Source organism: Mauremys mutica, chromosome 2 (assembly GCF_020497125.1).
Source record: "Mauremys mutica isolate MM-2020 ecotype Southern chromosome 2, ASM2049712v1, whole genome shotgun sequence".
Taxonomy (NCBI): domain Eukaryota; kingdom Metazoa; phylum Chordata; order Testudines; family Geoemydidae; genus Mauremys; species Mauremys mutica.
In genome coordinates this window covers 106,370,784-106,397,611 of record NC_059073.1, presented here as the reverse complement: position 1 = coordinate 106,397,611, position 26,828 = coordinate 106,370,784, and the positions used below count along the sequence as shown (strand labels likewise).

General features: G+C 40.5%; 1 protein-coding gene across 4 annotated transcripts in view; it reads right to left on the bottom strand.

Moving 5' to 3' along the window:
• Positions 1-26,828, bottom strand: part of NFATC1 (nuclear factor of activated T cells 1) — a 154,546-nt gene that overhangs the window by 89,842 nt on the left and 37,876 nt on the right. For all 4 annotated transcript variants that reach the window (XM_045007804.1, XM_045007806.1, XM_045007805.1 and 1 more), the window contains 2 exons: positions 4,592-4,794; positions 972-1,144 (listed from right to left, as the gene is read on the bottom strand). In XM_045007804.1, coding sequence (XP_044863739.1) covers positions 972-1,144; positions 4,592-4,794 — 376 coding nt within the window. The remainder of the gene's footprint in view (positions 1-971; positions 1,145-4,591; positions 4,795-26,828) is intronic.

Below are 26,828 nucleotides of genomic sequence, written 5' to 3'. Positions count from 1 at the left end.
AGGTTCTGAACCCACCAACAAAACTTGATGCTATGGGTGGGGGATGACGGAAGGGTCAGAGCCTCCCTCCCCCTCAAGAGTGCCGTGGCTGAGATCCTATGCCTACGGCAATATGGGAAGGCAGACTGTCAAACTGTTCTCAGTTGTGTTGCTGCTTCCAGGGGAACAAAGGGAAGTAAAAGAGATAGGTAAAGGATCCTCTAAAAAAGGGTTCAGTTAATTAGAATCTGAATTTGCGCCTGCTAATCTGAGTAAAAAAGAACCTCCAAAAGCTTGTGGAATTTCATCCAGCCCTAGAAGCAACAGGAGTTAGAATGAAACTTGATTTTCCCCAGCTAGACAAAAACTGTAAAGTTAAATGAAGCAAAGGGCTTTTTCTGTATTTAATAGGCTCATGGAGCAAGAATGAAATGGGAGCCTCGGGGTGGGGGGAAGAGAAGTCTATGTCCAAATCTGACAAGTTTATAAAGTGATGTTTGTTCTAATAAAAAGACCCCAATACTGAAGGTCAGTTTCTAGGAATTTCCTGAAACTGCAGTAAACTAACACTAATACGGCAATTTTAAATCTCTCACTAGCTCCTTGTCAAAGAGATTTTTTGGTGGGGGAGAAATGGGGCTGGATTGGAGCTCTCCAAAACTCTTAAGAGCAGTTACCCCTGTGAAAGGGCCTCTCAGCATAAAGGAACTTGCCCAAGTCAATTCAAGTTCAAACACCAGCTTAACATGGCTCTTCTTGTATTGCAAAGGAACTTCCTGTAGGAGTGAATGCGCAAGGGACCAGATATTGTTTTGCCAAGGAAACGGGTAATACTTTTCATGAAATGCAAAATACATTTGAGATGTACAGCACGTTTCAGACAATGGACAGATGCGATGAAACAACATTTAACATACTGACAAGGACAGGCTGTATGTCAGGCAATTGGTTGTACAATACCTGGCAAGAACAAGAAGGCTATTGCTACTTACAACACTCAATCGGGTTGGACGCTACTTGCAGAGACAGAGTTCTCCCGTTGGATTGTGGGATGTGAACTCGGAAGACCAGCCGCACTCGAGTATTCTTCCTTCCGATGTCTGTTTCTCCTTTTCGTAGTTCAATATCTGAATTTCTAAGTTTTAATATTCCAGCGCAGTCAATGCTGTCCAAAAGACGACACAGGACATTTCAACTAACACTCTGCAGGTTCCAGAAAGTCACAGATACAACATTTCTACCTTCCCTCCTCTGCTTTTATTTATTTATTTAAAACCTGAGCCCCAGCCTAACATCTTCACAGGATCTTTGAGACGGTAGGGATTCCTAAATAGTGCCCACTAGTAAGGCTAGTCCTGCTGGACTTATTTGCATGGACATATCAAAATTAAATATTGCAGAACATTAATTCATAATGCACATACGAGAGACACTAAAAAACTGAAGTAAAACTGCAGAAACACTAAGATTTTGGACATTATTACTAAGCATGCATGATCATTCCTTTTGGATATGGATTGCTAGCATGTGTTTTATTACACTGGATATGCACAGTTTAATTTTATTTTGCACTTAGATAAAATAACCAGTGCACATGTAAATTCATTCAAACAGTTTCACTTCTCCCCTCCCTCCCAAGTAGTGTGACCATACATCCTGTTTTGGCTGGGACAGTCCCTTTTTGAAGCCCTGTCCTGGCCGTCCTGACTTTTTTGGTGAAAGTGGGCATCTGTCCTGTTTGCCAGCTGATGATCAGATGGCAAGAGCAAGCAGGACAGATGCCCACTTTTGTCAAAAAAGTGGGGCACCCCCCCCCAGCGGGCAAAGAGGAACATGTGTGTGTGTGGGCGGGAGAGTGAGCGGTGACGCCAACCGTGTGGAGGTGTGTGTGTAACAAGGCTTGGCCGGACGCCACATGGCAAGGAGGCAGGGTTCGGGCGAGCAGTTACGCCAGCCGTGTGGAGGGACAGGCAGGGCTCAGGTAAGAGGCAACGCCAGCCCCCTGCAGAGAGCAGGCTGGACTTGGATGAGAGCCCTGTGCGTGAGGGAGGCAACAGGGCTCAGGCCTGCCACATGTGCAGGGGGGGAAGGGAGGGCAGGGCTCGAGCCAGCCCCACACGGTGTCCCATTTTACCTTTGGGGAAATATTGTCACCCTACCCCCCCAAGACATCTAGAATTCTATTCTGAAGCAAACTGACAGATTATTCATCAAACACACACTCTGCAAACATGAGTTGTGGAAGGCAATTCCCCGTTTTGGCCTTCATGCCTTTTAAGAGTGTGGATTTAACAACAGAGGCCCTTGCTGACAAGCCCAGAGATGCAGTGTTGCCAATGAATGGATTAACAGTATGCATTGACAGAAGAGGCCATAAGAGCTATGGAGTATCCGTGTCAATGTCAACATTTTGTACAATGATCTATACAATACAAAGGAGTAGATACTGCACTTCTAATGTTGTGTATGTTATCGTTTTTAGCTTCTATTTAAAAACAAAGGAATTGAACACACCATTAATTAAGGTTCTAATTTAAGACCCTGATACAGTGACGCACTTAAACTCACACATAACTTTAAGCATCTGAGCAGTCCCATTTGAAGCCAATAGTAATGCTCATATGCTTGAAGTTAAGCATGTGCTTGACTACTTTAGTGAATGCAGATGGGATTTCTCATGTGCTTAAGGGCTTTGCTGCACTGGGGCCTAAATGCACATAATTGTAAGAAAGACTTGCACTTCATGAAATCTTAACAATAGGATTAAAGATGAAGGGAGTGTGAGGCCTAAGCCATAGAGATATAAAGTCCTATAAATGTCAAAACATTGTGTGTGATGCTTGATGGGACTTTATTACTGGAGTTGGGTGACATTTTTTGGATGAATAGTTTATATGCTGAAAATTGCACTTTGGGGTCGACCAAAACTATTCACCAGTTTGGGTTGAACTGAGCAAATAATTTTGGCCAAAGAAATGGGGGCAGGGAGAGATTCTGAAAAAGCCAAAATGTGTTGTTTAAAAAAAATGTGGAAATGAAATATTTTATTTCTAAATTTAGCTAGATTTAAGAAAAAAACAACAACCTTAAAACCTAAAACAAAACTAAACATTTTTTGTTTGTTTTTTCAGTTCAGCCACCAAATCAAAAAATCAATTATTCGCCTAGCCCGGTTTATTACAGCCTTGCAAACTTGATATGAAAATCGATCAGCTCTGGCACAAGATCATTTCAGCCACCTTTACCATAATGAAAAAATAATATATTACTTACTTGTCAAAAAATCAAATAGAGGGCCAAAGAAATACTCTGCTGGTATAAAATGGTGCAGCTCCAATAGCTTGAATGGATCTGTGTCAATTAACACCTGCAGACAATTTGGCCAAAAGTGTTGCAGGGCTATTCTACTATATTGCATAATGGAAGTCTAAAGGTCCCAACATTTTGAGCCTTCAGCAATCACTCTGGTCCCCATTAGCCCTGCTGCAAGTGCCACTGTAGCTCTTGTAAAATGAATTTAACACACAGAGTTTTAGCCTTAATTTGTATCTTCTGAGATTTCATGGAGTTAATTCAGACCTCTGATATGTTGTTGCTGCTGCTGTTGTTTGCATGTTGATTTTTTGTTTTGTTTTGTTTTGCAAAAGTATATATGTAAATAAATATACAAACATATAACATTATAGGTGACATTACGGCCCTATTAAAGTAAATGGGAGTTTTGCCAGTGACTTCAGTGTGGCCAGGATTTCATGTATACATCTAGGTGAAATTCAGAGGACCCATACAAGGTTCTCTATATCACTTGAGACCTTAATGCTGGAGCTTAAAGGATTTGAGCCTCACACAAGCCCTGTGAACTGGGATGAATTTCACTCTACCAGTATGGATGAAATTCACCTGTGTGAAGAGGACCTACACATATCTCACTTAAGACCTAATCTGGGAATTAAAAGGTGCATAGGCCCCTCTGCAAAGGAGTGAATTTCACCCTTAGATATTGTAAGAATAATTATACCTTGCTCTAACTGAGAAATAAATGTATCTTTGCTACTTTTAGTTCTAATTGTTTTGCTTCTACTGTCACATTTTATTTTGTTTTGACCTAAACAAATTTCACTGGAAAAGAATGATGATTCTTTATATAATAAATAAAAAGATGTTCTTTTTATCTTAGAAAAGGCTAATTTGGAAATATTCTTTATGACATTTCCCCCAACCCAAAGATAAATTTTAATGGGACCTGTTCCTTGTAGTACTGCATACAGGAGTAAATAGGTGTCATGTGTAGAACCTAAATGCAGGAGCTGAGGTAGAAGATATTTACAGCTCTGTAACTGAGATACTCATTTTAAATGGCAAATAAGGACATTGACTGAAACTCTAGAATGAAACTAACCAGTTGTCATTAATATTTGCAAAGTTTTTTCTGGCATTAAGCTGATTACGGGCAATTTGTCCCAACAAATCTTTGGAAACTTGCTGGAAGCTGGATTATTTATAAGATTCTGCAGGAAAAAAAAAAAGCAGCAGCATACACTCAACAAAAAAAATCAGGTGGGCAGACTGGGAGGAAACTGCTAAGCAGTCAGGTACAGTGCATGGGTCTTACATTGCTTTCATCTTGTTTTCTGGTAGAAGTGGAATTTCCAAGACTTTGGTGTTGGAAAGTATTGTTTCATGGCTGGTGGTGGAAACAGTCTTCCCTGTGATTCGATGAACCTGGTAGAAGGCATGAGGTCTCAGCAGGCGGTCGTCTGCAGTCCCAATGAACAGCTGTAGCGTGAGCGGCTCACTTTCTAAGTAACCGTGTAGCTGGCAAGAGAACAGAAAACTCCTACTAAGCACCATCCACATAAACTGCTGGGAATCAATTAAATTTTTATAAGCAAGAGAGTCTAATTCAAGGAGAAAACTTGTGACAGGTGCTAAGTGTTAAACCCCCTTTTTTTCTGTAACATAATATTGGTACAATAAAAAAGGTGCACTCAGAAAACATCTCATTATTCTCAGTTACCTGAGGCATTTTAGTTGGATTTAGCCTTTAAACAGTCCTGCTGCATGCATTCAAAAAACTTCATATTACTTCCCTATAGCAGTGTTCTGTGAAAAACAATGGAATCAATGTTCCCGCACTAATACCAAGGGCAGCAAAACCAATGGACATGAAACTGGAAGGGACCATCACAATTCATCCCTGAACTTCCTGTATTCCCACCATCACTAGAAGGTGTGGTTAGTGTATCTCTCCTCCCCCCGCACTTTTTTTTTTTATTTAAAAAATTGAAAATGCTGGTAAATGCTGCCTGTAATAGACTGGGGATATAGTATATGCATGAGATGATTTGTTCACCTAAGTGTCAAATTCTTGGATAATTGCACACAAATCTCATTGAAGTCAATGGGCCTCACCTATCCCACAGTAACCCTGCTGACGTCAAAGTTATGTATGCTGGTGTGAGAGCAGAATCAGGCCCAGTGGATTAGAGTCTGGTCTAATTTACACTGGTTTCAACCTACAGTGACTCAAGCAGTGGTGCTGCTGCACTGATGGAGTCACATGAGTGTACAAGAGATCTGAAACTGACCTAATGGAGCGGGACAGGAGTAGCTGACCAAAAATGATCATGCTGACTTACTGTTTGGATATTTACTCCAATAGACTGATAACACTAACAGCAACCCCTCTCATGATACTGACACACATGTTTAGATTTAAATGAAGCCCCAATGAAAACTTAATCAAAAGTGACCATACTGTAGATATCGTCCAGCGAAGAGTGACTTCAAGCTGAGACCATCTTAGCTCAACCCCTGTTGGTTTGGCTCACCTGGTTGATCTGTCACCTTCAGATTAGGAGGGTCTCAGATCATAGTTTTGGCTGCAATAGCAAACAGCACACTCAAACCAAGCAAATCCAGCCAGCAGATGGGGTGGGGAGAGTGTGGGAGGAACTCTCCTAATTGGTTAAGTCTCCCGTAGTGTCTGATTACTAGCTGGCAGACATGGGGCCAGGAGAACTGCTGATGGCTCTCATCACTAATGCCATGGCAAATGGAGCCCATTGCTGCTTGCAAAAGTGTGCACTAGTCAGACACAAAGGGCTCCATAGTTTCCTCCCATTTATGTCTTTGTCTCTAAAACAAGATACTTCACAACTAGCTATTTCCTAATATCATCATCAGATCAGACACAGAAAAATATTAACAACAAAAATTGATTTTGAATTCTTTGGCTGCTAAGATCCATCCTTAGGTCACTGAGGATACAGCAGGGGCCTGGGAGAGCACTGGGTCTGCTTTTTGCCACACGTACCATTGGTGGTACATAATCTTCTAGCTTTTCAATAAGCTTAGTGGCTGCTGCTAACCGTTCACACGAAGTTGCCCAGGTGCCGTAAGTAGTCATTTTATGAATAGCATTTTTTGTTGCTGTGTGTGCAGATGCAACACAAACCCCAAAACAGCTGAAAACAGTAATATGTGGCTAAACCCAAAGTCAAATATAATAGATACTGGTGTTTTGCTTATTTTTTCTTTAGGTAATAGCTCAGGGGGTCAAAATAACAACATGAGGTCTGGTCTTCTTTTGGTATTTCTACCATACAGGAACTGAAATGCTGCTAGAAGACGAGATCTCAAGCTATTTGGCCCAATCAAGTCCTTCCTGAGGAATTGCAAAATCCTAGTGCGCATTCGTACAAACATTAACCCCTCCCCACAGTACATGCACATCTTATAATACTGTTAATCATATCTCATACTTCAGGTTCTTAGATAATCATAACATTGGTCAGGAAATTTCCTCCCATACACAGCATTGGCCAGGTGTACTGTGCATTTGTTCATCTTCCTCTGAAGCCTCAGACATCCCTGCCTTCTGCAGTGGCCAGACTAGACTTACTGGGCCAAATGGTTTTATCTGGTCTGGCAATTTCTATTTTCCTATCTAAAGAATATACATGGAGGGAGGGGAAAAAAAGAGAGCAATTCAGCTACATTGCTGTAGTATTTTATCCAATCTGCATTGCTAGGACACCACATAAATGGCTTTCACCTGCAGTTTGAGCGGGAAGTGTTTTAAAAGCATTCTACTTTGTTTTTAAATATTAACATTACCAAATATAAATCTAAATGAAGTAAAATTAGTTAGAAAGTCAGATTTTTCAATTAGCATCTTCTCTCTCTCTCTTTCTTTTTAAAGACTAGCCCCTCCTATGCCCTTACATGTAGCAACAGGTGGCCCAGGACCCATTTGGTTGAATGCAAGCAGGCATGGCTTATTATGGGGGAGGTTGAATGCATTATGATTTTCATTTACTCTTCTGAACCCCCAGTACATGGCACTAAGCCAACGCTGGTACTATTATAAGATAAAAGGAGACCTAAGTCTGAGCGTTCACTTCAAACAGGTGCCATGGTCTGTATCCCTTAGTTCAATTAACCACTTCAACAGCCACAAGCAGCAGGGAAAAGTTATTTTCTTTTGAATCAAAAACTAACACGAGCAGGGGCTTTCTAATTTGCTGCCTGAATGAGTGTAAGAAGTTATATCTCCAAGACTTTCAGAGGGAAGTTTTAACAAAGGATACACTTTTCCAGCAGGGGTTTATGCCACCAGCTTAAGCATAACTGCAAAAAGGTTATATATCCCTGTACTGCAGCAATTCGAAGCCTCTTGTTGGTTTGATCCTACATTTACCATGTTTCTATATCACTTGTGGTAACTTGCTCATCAAACTAGCAGGGTCTTCAGAACATGTTATTAGCCTCACTGTCTTTTCAGGTTTAAAAAGAATAGCTTTGTTTTTTTCTACTTTAGGAATCTGACTCCTGCTGTTAATCTTGCATATAGTTACTAACGTCTTCTTTAATATTATACACAATCCAATTTTAATGCATAAAATAGTATCACACACAAAACACTTGACTCTCCCTATGAGACAAAAAGGACTTCTTGTAAGTATATATATTTATATTGTATATGAAAATGGGATGTTTCACCTTTAATTCCTAATGTCTCAAGATCCAGTCTGAACAGTTAAAGGGCAATTATAGCACAAGCCGTGACCCTGTAGAACAGGCACCTCAATGTGGATCTGCCCCTGCATGCCTTAGAGTCATAGCTGTTTACTACTGTTACCAGAGTAGACTCAATACAGCCATTGCAGAGTGACCTGAAATCTATTTTGACTCATACCTCATCAACATTTCCAATCATAGAAGCTTAGCATTGATGTAAGAGCAGAACTGGCGATGATGTAAGAGGCAGAAAGAATACAGCTGGATCTTTAGGTGCCAGGTGGAATATACAGGGTTGGCAAGAAATGTATTTTTACTTGTAATCTGAACAAATTTGATTTGGAAGTTACTGAAAGAGATGAAATATATAACTCCACAATGCTACCTTTAAAGATTCTCTTTTCTAACTCCACTCACTCACTCACTATGGACGATGAAAAATTGAAATAAACATACATGGATCTAGATATATTAAGGAGTGTGAGATTTTAGTTAAAATAGACTAAGTGAAGAACTGTCAAAGCCCTGACTCAGCAAAAGAAGTACACTAAGCATGTACTTAAGGCCCTACATGTTTTCCTGAATCAGGGCAAAAGGACTGAAGAAATGGTAGACTCAGATCCAGCTCTGCTATCATAAGACTGTTTTGTTTTAAATCAAAGCTGACCAGTGTTGCCAGCTCTCACGATTTTATCATGACTCTCACCTCAGGATATTTGGTGTTTTTCTTACAGCCCCAGTTCCTGGGATCAAGTTAATATGTGAGAATCTCAGCTTTCATTTCAAAAAGAAACCCGAGTTTCTAACCCTCTTGCTTGTGGAGAAAAAGCTTGAAAATGTGACCCTGAAAGGTTCAAAGACCAGAAAACAAATAAAAAAAGATCTCAAATATATTTATTTTTTAAGAGTCATGAATTTTAAGCCACTCATGAATTTAAATTTAAGCCAACCCTGATTTTGGGGGGCTCAGCTCATGATTTCTGTATGCCTGGGAAAGACTGCAGCTCTTTGCCTAATAACCTCAATTGGTGATGAACTACTTGCCTGGCTTTGAAGATCTATTCCCTGTTACCTATTTAATTCCCAATCTGAAAATAGGTATTATTTATGGTACTCAATGAACATGGACATTTGAGCCCCGACAAGTCATCAGATGCTCAACTGCCCACTCAATGAAAAAATATAAATAAATAATTCTGATAAGTTGCTCACTAAGCTAATCAGTACAGAGCTGACCCTGCAAGTCCTTACTCAGACAAAATTTCCATTGACTTCATGTTATCATCCACTGCAATGGAAGTTTTGTTTGGGTAAGTGCTGCAGGATCTAGCCACGCAGTAGGAGGCACCTGATCTCAAATTTACGTTTCCTGTGAAGTTTTATCCATTGCATCATATTATTTACTTTTGCATTATGTCACATAATCCCCTATGCCAACAGAAGCAACAAAATGTAATGCAAGGATTAACATTTTAACAGGACTCGTACAGTGCATGCCTAATTTTAGATCAGGCAACCACTATCAATAGCTGTGACAGACCGACTTGAGCTTTTGATGAATTTTTGGCAGCTAGCAGATGTCTAGAGAATGGACTAGCTTTTGCTCTCTCTGAACTAGTCACAAGAAAGAATATCCTGCCGCACTCTCTAAATATTTAAGTGCTGTCACATTGAGCAGTGTGACAAGGACTGGAGGGTGGGCAGTGAAGGCATAGCTGGAATAGAGTCACTGGACTTTTACAACTGTAAGCAGGTAAAGGAAATATGTACAAGATGCCTGTAAAAGAGGAAGGCGGTGGGGGGAAGGGGAATGAGCATTCCTATTGGTTAGGAAAAAGTTTTACACACTCACACACGTGCATATTTTCCATGCATGTTCTGCAATACTGTATTTGGTTATAAAGATTTCTGTATCCTGGCTTGCAGCATGGGATGCATGCGTCAGACACCCTATTTTTATCTTTTTCCCTCTGTAACACAGTCCCAAAGCAGAAGTTCCTCTTTTAATACCCCAGTGGCTGAACATTGGCAACAAGGTTGCTCTCAGCTACATTATTCATAATAAAAATGTTGCTCTCCTATAGATCACATTTTATCTGGCATGAGTATGTCTGCAGTCAAAGGGCCTGAATTTAATTTATACTAAGGCCTCTGCTGGAGCAGTGTAAAGGGACTTTACTGCAAATGAGAATCAGACCCAAAGTAGTTTTGGTGAGGGATTTCCCCCCCGCCCCTTGCTGAGTAAATGTGAACATTCAGTGCAGTACATTCTCCGAGACCTTGTTTTAATATAGACTAAAAGATGCAGACAAAGGTTAAGCACACGGATAAAGATCTCTGCTTTGGTTTTGGAGTGAAAATAGGTCATCTATCTTCTATTGTCATCTTGACTAATTGTTGATTAATCTGCGCTTCTCAATTTTGAGAGATATATCAAATAGCATCAATTGATATTTGATTTCACCTGGTAATGGAGATTCTGAACTTGGTTCTGACCTCATGTACCCTAGTTTTACACTGATCTAACTGCACTGAAATCAGTGGAGTCACTCCTACTTTACACTAATGTGACTGTGATCAGAATTAAGCCCCGTGTCACCGTATGTAATTTTGTGCAACAGTGAGAAACAGGATACACTGGTTGGCAAATTTCTTTGCTCTGATAATCATGCTAATGTTGCCTGAAGTAAGGTTTCTTTGGAATTCCTAAACCCTGAAGTCACTTCTTTCACAACACCTTCTCCCACTGAGATATCTTGATTTTCACTTATAAACTGCTATTCATCTTGACAGCGCCAAAAATAAAAAAATCCCAACTTTTCTCCTATAGTACGTGCTGCATACAGAATTGTATTGCTAATACTGGCACATCCAGTCCCTGAAGTGTCCAAGAGCAAATAGATATTGCTGTAACATCCAGAGAAGCACGGGGAAAACACCAACACCAACAAAAAACTATACCAAACAAACCCCCTTCACCAGCAAGATTTACTTAGAGAGTAAACTTTTAATCACAAGGTAGTGTTTGTGATGGAGAAGATAGGACCAAGTCAAGCCTCCAAAAATGAGCAAACTGGATCTTTGGGAAGTTCAGATCAGGATCCAAACTCTGCACCTTGGGTCCATCTCTTAAATTAGCAAAATGACAGGCTTGGGAGGAGTATGATGGTATTTGAAAATTACAGGTAGGATTTGCCAACAGGTTATTTTAATGTGAACATTTAGAAATCCCCTTCAAAATCTTACCGTTGACTGTTATATTTTGTAGAATGCAATGATTTCTGGATATTATCCTGTCCAAATATGTCATACATAATTTCAGCAAAAGTGGCTATTTTCGATATTGGAAATACATTTCTATTATAAACCATAATATTTATGTTGAGAAAGGCAGTTCAAATACTTTGCATGTTTCCTTCCAATCTCTTTATGCCTTTGGCATGTTAAAGTATGGCAAAATACTTAGAAAACCTGTTCTAACAAATAGACTTTCTAAAGCTAGCTGAAAGAATGATCCCATTCTCAAAGACACAAGAGAAGAAGATTCAGTCAGAAACGAATTAGAAAATGTATATATTTGACTGAAAGAATAACTAAAGGCAATGCTGACTGCTCTATTCTACACAGAAACTTCTTAATACATGTGTTTATTAGCTTTGCAAACAGTACCTTGCAAGGAGTAAAGTGCTATTTGGGTGTCATAACCTGGCCCTCAAGGAAGATAATCAATAAAAATACCTTGATTTAGGAAGAGTTTTTTGGCCACCAAGTATATGGGGGAAAAAGAAGATATTCTAGGTAAGCATGTTTGCAGCCAGATGTTCACAAAAAGGTAAACAAGGGAATTAAATCTAAGACCTATAAAGTAAATGATACATATGTATTTAAGTCTCAGAACGGTGAGCTACGTACAGTATTTCTGTACTGCACCCCTATTCAGCCAGTAGGACCTTTTTACGGTATCTGCACATGATAAATTATTAAAAACCAACAAATAGGCAGGTTTTAAAAAGTTCCTTAATATTCAGCTTGACACAAACATTTCAAATTCTTCAACATAAAAGAGAATGTCTGTTTGAACAATAAACTAGCTGCATACACAATTTTAGTACTGAACACTTAGCATCAAATCAATGTAGGATCATCAATCTGAATTTTAGGAAAACAAATTAAATTTAGTTAACACCTAAGAGTAATATAGAGCCTTACCCTTTTAAGGTCTTTAATTGGGAAGAGGGGGATGATGCTCTTGTGGGCAATGACTGTCATGTGATTAAAAGGAACAGACACAGGGGTCAGAAGACATGGGAATCTTTTCTTGTCTCTACCACAGATGTCCTTTGTGACCTTGGGTAAGTCACTGCAGAGCCATGCTTCAGTTTCCCCATATGTGAAAAATTATTTCAACATCTAAAACGTGCCTCTCCAGACCTCTAGACTGCACAATCTTTTCCTCTGTGTAGAAAGCCAGTTACTATGACTGCCTCAAAAAGGACTATAAAACAACCATCATACCTATCAAAATAAGCTTTTCTCCATCCAGCCACTGCATAACCTTGCTCAAACTTCACTCCCAGGGAAAGCTTGGGGAACACATGAGCTTTAAAGGGTGCCTTGAGTGCTCTGCAGCATCAGTAGGGGGATGGAAGGGAGACGGGAGTTCCAGATGCCAAGCCACTAGCCTTCTCCCATTTAAACCATGGGCCTGTTACCTTAAATACCTCTGCTAATCAGAGGCATCGTTTCAGAAAAAAATATGGGGGAGGAGGGAGGGCAAAATTGTGTCAACATGCAGAACATTGTATATTGGTTAGTACATAAACCAACTGGTTTAGTATATGTTATAGCCCTCAAACTATTGCTGGTGAGGGCCAGGGGATAGAAGTAGTAATGGAGCATATAGACCGATGAAAAGTTGGGAGGACAAACCAACATGGGGGCAGGTGCGGCACTGACCCCCTTGCCCATTAGCAAATGACACCCCTGCTGCTAATCACAAGCACTGGTACATTGGTCAAGGGAGATGGTCTGTAAGATAGAACCAAAAATATTTTCGATTCCATAGATCAAAAAACATATCTTAAAATTCACCTGAAAAATCAGCTAGTAACCAGTGCAGATGGAGGAGCTCAGGTGTAGCGTGCTCCCTTGGGGAAATATCACTGAATAGGTGAGTAGCTGCATTCTGCACTAGCAAATGGTCTTCAAGTGTAGGCTCATGTAGAGTACATTAGAGTAATCCGAACCCCAGGTGGCAAGAGCATGGATAAGTGTAGTGAAGCGTCCAGCTGAAAAACTCATGACATTATTTTGCCAATTGCAAATGATGAAAAGCACTCCAGGCGATCTTCCACCTGTCCATTGAGTGACAGCTCTATAGAAAGTGACAAAGAGTCCTGTGGCACCTTATAGACTAACTGATGTCTTGGAGCATGAGCTTTCGTGGTTCTGATGAAGTGGGTATTCACCCACAAAAGCTCATGCTCCAATACGTCTGTTAGTCTAAGGTGCCACAGGACTCTTTGTTGCTTTTTACAGATCCAGACTAACATGGCTACCCCTCTGATACTTAGCTCCATAGAATTCAATAGGATCCCAGGTTGGAGACTTGAGCGCAATCACTGAAGGTTCTCATTGAATTTCTGTCCTTTTGCAGCTGCATCCTTCAACCATTGATATTACTGTTCTTATGGTGTTTAAATTACTGCTATAAGACCATTGAGAGGTCATATATTCCCTTTACTTCCCTTTGCCCAGAGCCATCTGCCTTGTGCTGGGATAGCCCACCACTTAAGCAAAGTTAAATGAGGGTTGGCACTTCAAGGGAAGAACTCACAGAACATCTAATTCCTGTAGGATACGGTGTTGATTCTTGGGAGCCAGACTCTGCTTCTTTCTAGTGCTGCAACATTAGATTCAACATAAAACAAAGTTCTTGACCGTTTGTCATCATTGACGAGGCCATGGCTCTTTTGTAAAAATGTGGATAAAATGTGCAAGTCAAAAAAAGAGGAGTGTCTAGCTTAAAAGAGCAAAGCAGAAAGATTTGAGAGTAAAATAAAATCTGCTCTTGCAGATCTGAAGTTGTCCTCTGAACATGAAAACTTAGGCTGAATTTTACTTGACTACTTGCTTGCATATTTAACTAAGAATGATTTCATGTCATCCTTTTGTGTCATAATACAAATGTTCTCTCTTCACCCACCCTCAAGTCAAAATGTAATAAAAATACCTAGAGTTTCTGTTCTGTTTGCAATAATTTTTTGAAATACTAAACCAGTGTTTTCTGGGTTCATTTGAACTTTGTTTTAAAATCCAGATGTATTACTCACATGTCCAAATATTAGAGTTGGTCTGCAAATAAAAATAAGCTGGCTCCCATCCCCAAAGAAACAAGGATGGGCTGAGGGTGAAGAGTGCCAGGGGAGGGGAGCAGAGGGAGGAGGAGGAGTAAATGGAAAACAGCTGGAGTGTGTTTTATGTGCCACTTTCCTGCGCTGCCACTTGGACTTTGCTTTGACAGTGCAGCAAAAGAGCAGCTGTTCACATCATGATGAATAAAGATCCATATAAAACTTCCAGCTGCAAATATGCTGTGAGGAATTATTAATTGTAATGTAATAGAGATGCTGTGCACTCAGTGACTGGCTCACTAGGCGTTTAGGTCTCCATCCAGAGGAAAACAGCCTTCGTGGCTGCTGGCTTGCAGCATATCCAGGAATCTCCTGGCTAAACAGCCACAGAAGCTGCTCCCTGTTTCTAGGAGGGACTTCCCCCCGCAGAAGCAGATGTGCAATGCAACCACCCCGGCTTGCACTCTTTCCAAAATCATTAAACTCCAGGGAATGATGCCCTAATTCAGGGGGAGTCTTCATTTGACAATTTACACATGTAAAGGGGTGGCCATTTTGAGCACTTTGCCCCAATACACACAGTACTTAAGGTAACTAGCCTTGTGCTCTGCCAACAAAAGGAATCATGAGGAAAAGAGGAGAGATTTTCCACGGTGAGACTGAGGAGAAGCTCTCCCCTGCCTCTAGTTGTATCAGCAATCTGACTGGTGTCTCCCCTTCCCTCCCCTATAACACCTAACGCCACCCCCGCCCAGGCAAGGTGGGGTGTTACTCCAATCCTAGAGTTGTAGTAGGTTTCCAAAGCTGCAAGGCCTTCCTCATCAGGGCTGTGGAAAGTAAGGAATCAGGCCCCCAAGACGGAACTGGGGTGCACTAGAACCAGGTAGCTCATTTAAATTAACTCTTCCCATGAGCAACTCCATGATTCCTTGGTAGGTTGCAGCTGGCCCCTATGCAGCATGATGACTTTTCCCCTGGATAGCTTGTCCTGCTGCACATATACCATATGTGACCTTTGGTGGCTTTTATATCCCAGCAGGCTGTCTGTGTTTTCATCTGGATAGGATCCATAGCAGTTAGAAACTGAAGCAGGAGAGACTTCCAAATTACAGTTAAATAAACTCACTTGTACAATGTAGGGAAGGGCGGTGAAGGTTTAGGAGGGGTTGGGAGGGGAACCAACTATCTCCAGTGTTTTCTTCCTAAGTCTCCAACTTAAATACCATGAGCTTGATTTTGATCAGTATAAATCAGAAGTTACTCCACTGAGGTCAACAGAGTTACATTGGTGTAAAAAAGATATGGCTCAAACCCCACATTTTGGTGTGTCAGCTAAAAAAAATCCCCATATAGAGAGGTTCTTTCCTTTCCATTTTATCTGCCATTACACCTTCCTACCTGGAAACTCAACTACAAATCATTTTACTATGATCATCCACTCACACTGTTGCTTTTCTGCACTTATATGCACCTTCTAATTAGAAAGTTATATTTGTGACCATGTAACTACTAAAAGACTGTAGATGAGCAGTGCAGTAGTGATTTAATATGTGTATAGGCAGATACCCCACACAGACTTCTAGTTGCAAACCTGCTGTTAGTTATGCCACGCCGTGGTGGATTAACACACAGGGCCTGTGCCCAAGGGTCCTGGCCAATTTGGGGGACCCCACAGGAGAACTGGAACCTGGGTGGAAGTGGGGGGCCACCGGTGCCAGAATTGTAGCCTTGTTCCCTGCTCCTCCTCTTCTCCTGAAGCCCTGCCCCCTGGAAGCTGGGCAGTGGTAAGAGCTGCCCAGGGAGCCTGGGCTGCTGTGGGGAGCCCCGGATTCTCCACCTGCTCCAGGAGGGAGCCCATGTGCCCAAGAGCAGCCCCCAGCCTGTGTCCCTGCCCCCCCCAGGGCACGCTGCTGCCAGTGGTACCCAGGGGCGGGGGCTCTGGTCTGGCCTCCTGCCCCCTCCCTGGCGCCTGCAGACACACTCTGCAGGGAGTGGAGGCCCTGCCCCATCTGGGAGTGAGCAGGGGCCCTGGGAAGGTCACAGGCAGCGAGGACCCAGGCAGGGCCTCCTCCGTCGCAGCTCTCACTGCTACTGGCCTGGTCTCAGCCAAACTCCAGCGGGCTTGCTCAGCGCCTGCGCTCTGCTCCCGCTACCAGGCTGCCCCCACCGGCTCCCTCCTGCTCCCGATGACAGGCTGCCCCACTGCCGCCTGGGCTTTGTGCCCGAGGCATCAACCACGTGCAGCACTGCTCCTCCTGTCACCTCTTGCCTGCAGCTTTCAGTTTGGGGGGGCAATGCTCCCCTGATCCCCCAAACTACGTCCATGCCGCCACTGCTCCACGCCTGCCTGAGGCTACGACACCCGTGTTAAAAAGTGGGTGGGCCCGGCCCCCTGACCCTCCCAGTTCTGGCAGCCCTGAGTCCCCAGGTTGTGGAGGACCCACATGTTCTTTGTGCCCAGGGCCCCAATAAATCTTAATCCGCCTCTGGTGCCACGTGTGCAGTTTGTATATTAAGAATGTGTATACCTGTGGCCAAACTGGCCCAGATCTTTGGATGAGCGTAGGAGTACGTCTACACTGCAGAAAAAGCGATAGCAGTGTGCGTCAGAGCCCAGGTCAATTAACCACCCAGGGGCCGCCCGTCCATATAGGCAAACTAGGCAGTCGGGTAGGGTGCCTTGTTAAATGGGGTGCCAAATTCGAGGAAAAAAATCAAATTAAAAAAATGGAAAAAAAATACAAATAAAATAATGAAGATGTCATTGTTTCAATTCTCGTGTGCATATGGAGAGAATATGAATTATAATTCATTTTTCTACATTTCTGATAATTTATTAATATGTCAAATCTTTTATTTACTGCAAAAAATAAATAATATTTTAGTGATTTTTTTTTTCAATTTGCGATGTAGGGTCAAAATGACCCACTCTGCAATTTTGATAAGCAATAACTCAGCCACAATGAAACATCTGCCATTGGCAAGAGCTTCAATGCTAGTAACACCTAACTCAAATATACATCAAGGTCGCATAGCCGGAAATTCATGTAAAGCGGAGATATCATGAGTTGATAAATGTCAAACGGTCATTTTAACATACGTCACAGGTAGATGGTTAAGAATCGGGTGAATATCGTGGAAAATTATGTTTCTTGGTGCCAAAGAATAACATCTTTCAGCATTATAAATCCAAAATGTGAGTATCTTTAAGTGTTATTAAATCTTAGCTTTATTATTGGACTGTATAATTATGAACTTTTCTTTGTTATAACTGGTTCACATGTAATAACTAAGGTCCATAAAAGAAATCTAACAGCGTTAACGCTTAATAGACTATGAAAGTGATGACATCACACTCCAAGCGGGTAACCGTGAGGAAGGGGATTCCTTTCCAAACAACTCGTGTCGGGTTATAATGTCAAAAAAGGTCATTTTTCTTCCATGTAAATGCTGAAACTAACTGTTTTAATAGGTAAGTGAGTATATGTTACTAATCATTGAACCTTTAAGCAGTGAAAAGACGTGTTGGGATGGCTGCAATGTGGTTTAAATCACTAACCATGTGGTGGGTGTGTCAGCCATCCTTAATGCTATGATGCTTGCAGTTGGGAGCACAGTACATAACAATATTCAAGTGCCCCATGGAAGAAAGAGGAAAAGAAAACCCTCAGGAGCTGTGTATCGTAAACAAAAGGCTGAGAAGGAAAAGGACCAAGCAAAACAGCAGGGATCCTTCCTGAAATACCTTCTCTTTAATCCAAATAAAGATGGAAGCAGTTCACAGCACCCAGATGAAGGAATTCTACTTGGAGAGGAGGTTAGCTCAAATCCGCATGGAAGTAGTTTGGAACATCAAGATGAAGGTATATTACTTCGAGATGAGGGTAGCTCACATCCACAAAAAAGCAGTTTGGAAACTCAAGATGATGGAAACTTACTTCTAGATGAAGGCAGCTCACAGCATCAGACTGATATGGAAGTGGAGAAAATTTATTCACCTCCAGAGACACATGCAGAAATTGAAGTAAATGATGTAGAAGCAGGGCCGGCTTCAGGCACCAGCTTATCAAGCAGGTGTTTGGGACGGCAACTCGGGAGTGGGGCGGCACTTTCAGGGATTTGGCGGCAATTCAGTGAAGGGTCCCTCACTCCCGCTCAGAGCGAAAGACCTCCCGCTGAATTGCCACAGATCGTGATCGCGGCTTTTTTTTTTTTTTTGGCTGCTTGGGGCGGCAAAACCCCTGGAGCCAGCCCTGTGTAGAAGGAAGAAAGGATGAGGAAGTTACAAACAAGTTACAGTATGGGGACCCAGCTTCATTTCCCAGATGTGATGACAGGGTGCGGCAAATTCTCGTGGAACATGAACCTGAACAAGTTCATGAATTTCCCTTCCTTAAGGATAGAAATAAAAGAAAATTTTCTGCTCAGCATTACAAGAGGAAACTCATTAATGGGGAAGAAATTCATCGAAACTGGTTACAATACTCAGTGTCAAAGGACTCTGTGTTTTGCTTTTGCTGCAAGTTGTTTAGAAATCAAGCAATTGGTACAACACTTATTGCAAATGGTTCGAAGGACTGGAAAAACATATCTTCAATTCTCTCTTCACATGAAAGAAGTACAGAACATTTGGAATGTTTTCAAAATTGGAAAGAACTTGAATTACGATTGAAAAAAATGAAAAACTATCAATGAAGAAAATTTACATGTGATCAAGGAAAAAGAAGAATATTGGCAACAAATATTAGAGCATCTGATTGCTTTAGTGAGAGTTCTAGGTGGGCAAAATTTAGCATTCTGAGACCACAGTAGAAATGAAAAAAGTTATACACTCCGGGTAATGGAAACTTTTAAAAATTTCTTGAATACCCAGCTTTGTTTCATCCAGTCATGAAGGAGCATCTATGTAAAATAACTGATCATGAAACACAGGTTCGTCACTTAGGAAAAAATATGCAGAATGAACTGATTCAAATCCTAGCAAATGCCATTAAAAAGAAAATTGTAGAAGCTGCCCATTCTGCAAAATACTTTTCAATAATACTGGACTGTACACCAGATGTGAGTCATGTTGAACAAATGATGATCATTCATTTTGTGGATATGGAAAAGTCTTCAGATGAAGATAATGTTGAAGTGCTCATAAAGGAACATTTTTTGGATTTCATACCACTGAAGGAGATGACTGGAGCATTTATGACTGAAACTATTCTACAAGAGCTTAAAACAATGTCATTTTCTGTTGAAAACTTACGTGGCTAAGGCTATGATAATGGGAATAATATGAAGGGTAAAGACAATGATGTGCAAAGGAGAATGATGGAAATCAATCCTAGGGCCTTTTTTGTTCCTTGCAGTGCGCAGTCTCTGAACTTGGTTGTCAATGATGCTGCTAGATGCTGTTTGGAGGCAAGCAGTTTCTTTGACCTGGTGCAACATGTTTATGTGTTTTTCCTCAGGCTCAACACACTGTTGGGCGATTCTGACTCGCCATGTGAATTCTCTAACTGTGAAACCACTTAGTCAGACAAGATCGGAGAGTCGCATTGATGCTTTGAAGACTCTTCTCTATGAACTTGGAAACATTTATGATGCCCTAATTGAAATTTCCAATGATACTACCTTTACTGGATCATCTGTTCAGATGCAGAAGCTCTTGTAAATGGCCTTTCCAAGTTCAAATTTGTGATTTCACTCATTTTGTGGTATAATATCCTTTTCAAGATTAACCTCACTAGTAAGCAGCTTCAGGAAAAGAACTTGAACATACATTCGGCTATTAAAAAACTGCAGCAAACTAAAAATGTTCTGGAGGAATTCAGAAGTGATGAAGGGTTTGAAAGAACACTGGTAGATTCTCTCGAGCTTGCTGAAGAAATAGACTTTCCGACAGAATTTGAACCAGAGCCAGTTCGCATTTGGCAAAAAAGAGCAGTTTTCATATGAAGGATGAAACACACCCATTTGGAACCCAAAACAAAGGTTCAAAGTGAGTTTCTACTTCGCAGTCCTTGATACTGCTATTCACTCAGTTGATGAAAGATTTCAACAGATGCAGCAGCTAGAGTCAGTATTTGGCCTTCTATATGATATCCACAGCTTGCAAAAGAAAACAGCAAAACAAATAACAGAATTTTGTATAAAACTGGAGTTGGCATTGACTCATGAAAATTCAAAAGACATTGATGCTACAGATTTGTGTAGTGAGCTTCAGGCTTTTTCAAGACGACTTAAGAAACATTCCACTCCTGAAGAAGCACTGAAGTTTGTGAAAATAAACTCTCAGACAGTTTTCCAAACATTTTTATAGCTCTACGCATTCTTTCAACTTTGCCAGTTTCCGTAGCTAGTGGGGAACGTAGCTTCTCAAAGTTAAAATTGATAAAAACATATCTGCGTTCAACAATGATGCAAGAGAGACTTGTTGGACTTGCCACAATGTCAATAGAGCATGAAATAGCTGGAAGACTGGATCTAAAAGAACTAGTCACTGAACTTTCAAAACTTAAAGCAAGAAAAGTCATGTTTTTTATTCGGAGTGTTTTGTAAATACAGGTTAAAGTTCATTGAAGAGAGTTTTCTTATTTCTTTCTATATTGAATGTGGTGATAATGGCAGTTAAAGCAGGATAGTAGCGTAATGGATGATTTTGGATTTGTAATAATAAAATTATTTACATTTTTAATGCATTTTTATTTGAAATCGGACTGAAATATCATTTAGCTGTCATGTACAAATCTATTCTGAAAATTTCATCTCTCTATTTTATCTGATCTCAGAAACATTGGTTGGACAGAGGGATGGACAAACCGAATAATTAAGCCTCTGTTTAAAAAAAAAAAAGCATAAAAAACATTAAAAAGGAAAAAAAGGGGCAAAATTTTCCCCCGTTTACCAAAAACCTCAGCCTAGATCTGCCCTTGGAGTCTGGGGGTGGGCGGGCGCCAGTTGCTGGCAGCTAGTCTAGGGCTGCCCCTGCTTGCACCACAGGGCTAAAAATAGAAGCATAAAGGTTCCTGTTCAGGCTGGAGCCCAGCTCAGATACCCTCCCACCTAAGATGCACACAGCTCAGCAGGTAACTTTAAGCCATTTTTACATTCCCCTGATTTGAGGATGAGTCTAAACCCCAGTGTCAAGCAGAACAGTGTTGCCACTGAAATTGACTTTAGGGGGGTCAGGATTTCGGACCATCTATCACAGACTGCCCCAACACTGAGCTACCACTCACTGCTTGAGCACAACCAATATTCGTCAATTGATCAGGTGTATACATTTCAGGCTCTTACCCTGCAATTTCTTTCGTGTGAATACAACAGTCTGTCCATGAGACATGTTACAGGATTAAGGCATTAGGTGTGGTTTTATTACACACAGGGATGAACAAAGATGCAGAGGTATTGTTCTATGCAGACTACTTATGATGATTATAGAGAGCAGTAAGATATTAGATCACCGATGGTTAGAAGATATTAGATCACCGATGGTTAGAAAACTGTTGTGTATTGAAAAAAAATATATTGCCCCTCCCCCCCCATTATCAATTTTCCCCCAAATGAAGCCTATTTAAACTACTACATCACTTGAAGACAGAAAATTAGGCACTATGATCAAAGGCTTTATCTCTGTAAATATTTGGAGTGCTATAAATGCTGTGCAATATAGAACCACATTCAGAATATTCATATTCGGCTTACTGTTCTGTTGCCATGAAAATTAATATATTTTTAACATTTAATTTCTGGTTTCATATTAACTGATTTGCCAAGATTCCCTTTTCAAAGACAACAGAATATTTGTATTTGAAACATCTTAGTCTATTAGCATTCTGCATAGAAAGCGACAGCACAGAGTAAGGCCTGAAAACTCAATGAAAAAAGCAAAGACACTAGTATTCTAGAAAGTCCTACTGGGAGCATAAAACTTATCATAATCACACAGGCCATAAGTCTAACTCTGATTACTTCTTTTTCTTTTGGGGGGGGGGTGAAGGAGGGGAGAAGGAGGACAGAAGTGTGAGAGTGAAGGTCTGAATTCAGCCTTCTTACTCATCTTGTGATTCACAAGAATTCTGCTGCCTTCCAAACCTTGCAGCACTTAGCCGCTTCTTGTCCATGGCTGTATAAATGAATTCAAAGAAGGGGGGTATTTTGACCCTCCAAAATGGACAGAATTGCAAAATATTGTTGAGAGAGGATGATCGTGTGATTAAGGGACTGGGGCTGGAAACTGGGTGATCTGGTTTCCATTCCTAGCTCTGCCACGGACATGCTATGCCTTGGGTAAGTTACTTAACTAGGTCAGGTTGAAGTTTTTTCAAAAGGTTTTTTGATTTCAAACCTGCTCTACATTTAACCAATTTGTGCCTCACATTCCTGTACAATGGGTTATAATACTTCACTGCCATATGGGGTATTGTGTTAATTAATGAACATAAAAGCATTTTGAGACCCTCTCATGGAAGATGGCAATATTATTTTAGGAATACTACTATCTCATCTGGATTTGGACTTTAATTCTAACATATAAATTATAATTGACCTTTGAAGGATTAACTTGGACTATTAAGACCCCTCACTTCTTTAGCCAATAGGATACTATCTGTTTCCACATGTTCTTAAAGACAAAGGGCCAAATTCTGCTTTCATTTACACTGGCACAATCCAAGAAGAGCTAGATGAATGCACACTCAGATGACAATATACACACACCTTTGGCGTGTTAAGGCACTTATCTATGACTGGGGTCTAAGATTGCACAAGGTATAGGTGTATTGACTGATCAATGTACAGTTGTGGCCCTATTCTCCTGCCACAGAATACAAATAATTTCCATTCATCAACTATGATTCCCATCATTTTGTAGTTTCTTCTGTGAGAATACGCCTCACAGTGTAAGCTGCTAATAGAGAATTTGGCAATAAGAGTACATCAGGTATTTATTATAGCTGGGATTCCATGATTTTAACATCAAAATTCTGATTAGGCTGTGAGAAATGCAAAGAGGTTGTATTCTGTATCTTGAATTTCCATGGGTTGAGAAATGGAAAGCCAATCCATTGGTATTGCCTGATTCACTAAAAAAAGACGTCTGTGATATTTATCTTTTAATATAAAGGATGTGTTGTGTTGGCCTGTGAATTGTATTAAAACAGGACAGCAATATATATGCAATAGAACTGATCCTCTTATTAACAAAATGTGAATGGACAACCAGTGATTGAATAAAACCCTAAAGCTCCCCACAGCTAACTCATCTCCAAGAAATATTCCTCAGATGAAGATTCCTGGACAAAGCTTTCAACATATTTCACTTATTTTCAAACAATTATTCTAAACATTGTCAAGATGAGTACAGTAGAACTTCAGAGTTACGAACACCTCGGGGATGGAGGTTGTTCATAATGCTGAACAAATTGTTGTGTTTTTTTCTTTCAGAAATTTACAGTGGAACCTTGACTTAATACAGCTTTGAAACTTTACTGTGAAGAAGAAAAATGCTGCTTTTAACCATCTTAATTTAAATGAAATGAGCACAGAAACAGTTTCCTTACCTTCTCTAATCTTTTTTTAAAAACTTTCCTTTTTTTTTTTTAGTAGTTTACATTTAACACAATACTGTATTAGTTTTTTTACCACCCCGTTTCTGCTGCTGCCTAATTGTGTACTTCCGGTTCCAAATGTGGTGTGTGGTTATCTAGTCAGTTTGCAACTCTGGGGTTTGTAACTCTGAGATTCTACTGTAATATTATTTAGCAGTCACTGTTGTCCTGGAGTTTCAGCCGAACACCGATGATTGAGTTAGTAAAATGGTCAAATACAATTTTGCATGTTTCTGTAACAGAAACTGCCAGTAAAAAACATTTACATTTGTGGGCCAAATTCTTTGCTTGTGTAAATGGGTGACATGCCATTGAAGTCAATGCACCTTTTTATACTGGCACACAAATTAGCCCTTGCTCCATTGGTTGTGGGTAGATTATGCTGTGTGTGCAACTCATCTAGATTCATTTCCTAAGATATACATGTTTTTTGTGTGTTGTATACTTTAACATAATGTAAATATCTGAACTCAGAGGCCGCAAAATAATATCACACCCCTCCAGAGTACATCTTTCTTCCTAAAGGATCCCAAGTTACTTTACAAACTACATATATTAAGGGATCACTTAATTCAACACTGACATGCAGCTACCTCTAGATTGATCACAGCAGCTGTTTAACTACGCACTGAAACACTGGGTTTGTTTACAACTTTGCTCACAATCAGAGCTATGTGCAAAGCTCAATAAAGCAGTTTCACACAGATGGGGATAAAGAGCTTCCAGAACAGAAAAAATTAAATTCTCTTTCTTTTGAAGAACACTTCACTGCACTGCTCTGAAACACTTAATGAACATTTCCAATTAAAAACATGCTGTGAAACAACTACTTTCTACCACACAAAAAAAAACAAAAAACAAAAAACATGCTAGAAATGGTGAAGCTACAGCCCCACAGCTCTTTTAATGCAGCATGCGTGGTTTAAATCACACTGGAGTAGAAGTGGCGTCTCAGAGCTAGGAAATATATTGGAATTATTTCCAAATTCCATGGTCATCCTAAAAACAACATACTCGAAATAGTGCTAACTTTGGTGAAATATTTTCTCATCTAGAGCATGAATTTGCAGGCTTCTTCCCTCTGCTCCCAAATAAATGTTTGAAAATGAATATAAATGGTATTATTTGCATTACTGTCGCTCTTAGGCAATCCAGGCCTTGTTGTGCAAGGTGCTGTATCAACAGAACAGAGAGATGGTCCCTGCCCCAATAACGCCTTAGTTTTCCTAAGCACTGACAGCATTAACTTGAGCCAGACATAGTATGGGCAAAAGCTGTGTGAGCTTTTCCACATAGTCCTGTCTCATGCATGCTGCTCAGTCCTGACCTGCAGCCATCATCCAGGTCCTGGGCCTCTTTTGTGCCAGCACTGAGCATTTTCTCCAAGTGAGTGGTTTTATCAAATGGAGAATGGGATGAAAGTTCCAAACTTACTTTTCATTGGTTACCTTAATCAGGTTTTAAACAGCTTTCCAGAATTAAAAGGCGAGATGTGCTGTAACTCACTCTGTTTATTTACAGGCGCTCCTGCGATATGCTAGGCACTTCCCAAACAGAAAAGAAGTTACCGTCTCCTCACAAATGCACATAGGGTTGGCGGAAGGGATATATATAGGGAAGCATATATGATTGTTATGGTCAATAAATATAGACATAGAAATGTATATGATCCCAAAACTATTCCTTGAGGTTGACATTATCAGCAAGTTTCCCTGAGGGCATCAGGACCCTTCAGAAGGGATTTGAACGAGGAAAGGGTAGAGGCCTTGGGGATTAGTTCTGGGAGGAAATTGAATGCAGGAGAGGTAATGTGAAAGAAAAAATGGAAGGTGTGAGAAGCCGATAAATGGGTGGATGAGGCTAGCATTATTGATGGAGTAGACCATGATGCAGAAAGAAACAAGGGTGCCACTTCCTAATTTGAAAGCGATAACATGAATCTTAAATGGTGTGGAAGAAGGAGGAATAAACTGTGGTCTTGAAGTAAGACTGACATTTTGGAATAATCTTACTGACCATGTTTTTTTCCCCAAAAGTACTGTTCCCTAAAACAAAATGTGTAGACAATATATATTTTGGCATATGTCTAGCTTGCAAGCATGCAGTTCAAGATCTGTGCATGCGTAAGGGTGTGAGAGCTTTAAAAATCCACCACTGCAGCAGGGAAATGCTGTTCAGCCAAAACCTATGACATTCCCAGAAACGACACATCTGAGAATCAGGCTGACAGCATAGCATTTTGGTGCATCAGAGGTTATAGGGACATCTTTGTGTTCCAGTGGTGATTCCAGTCCAGAGCTGCTTTGTAATGCCAATATTCATTTGGATGACTTGCAACAGATCAGTGGGATATATAAAACAAACGCATGCAATTCATAAAAACGCTACTATTTCAGATGGCATCTACATATAAAAATAATTTTAAACATTTTTCAAATGTAAAAGCTTAGTTCATAATGGGAAGCCTCACAGTAATAAATAATAATTTGCATTTTAATAGCACCTTCCATCCAAGGATCATAAAGTGCTTTACAAATACCCGTCTGAGGTGAGTGAAGTATCTTCATCCACACTGTGCAGAGGAGGAAACTGAGGCACAGAGATGATCAGTAACTCAACAAGGGTCAGCAAAGCTGCCCCATTCAGCGGAGCACTTAAGCAAGTGCTTAACTTTAGCTTAATTTGACTGTGACATAAGCACATGCCTGGAGTGCTCTAATGAACAGTAATGAAAAGGTCACATTGTTAAGCTTGTCTATGTTAAGATTTTTCTCTTTTGCTAGAATGATGATGTAGCAATCAATGTTTCTGCATGTATGGGATACAAGCATTAAGGGCCAAGTTCTTGTTCTATTGAAGACAATTGGAATTTGGC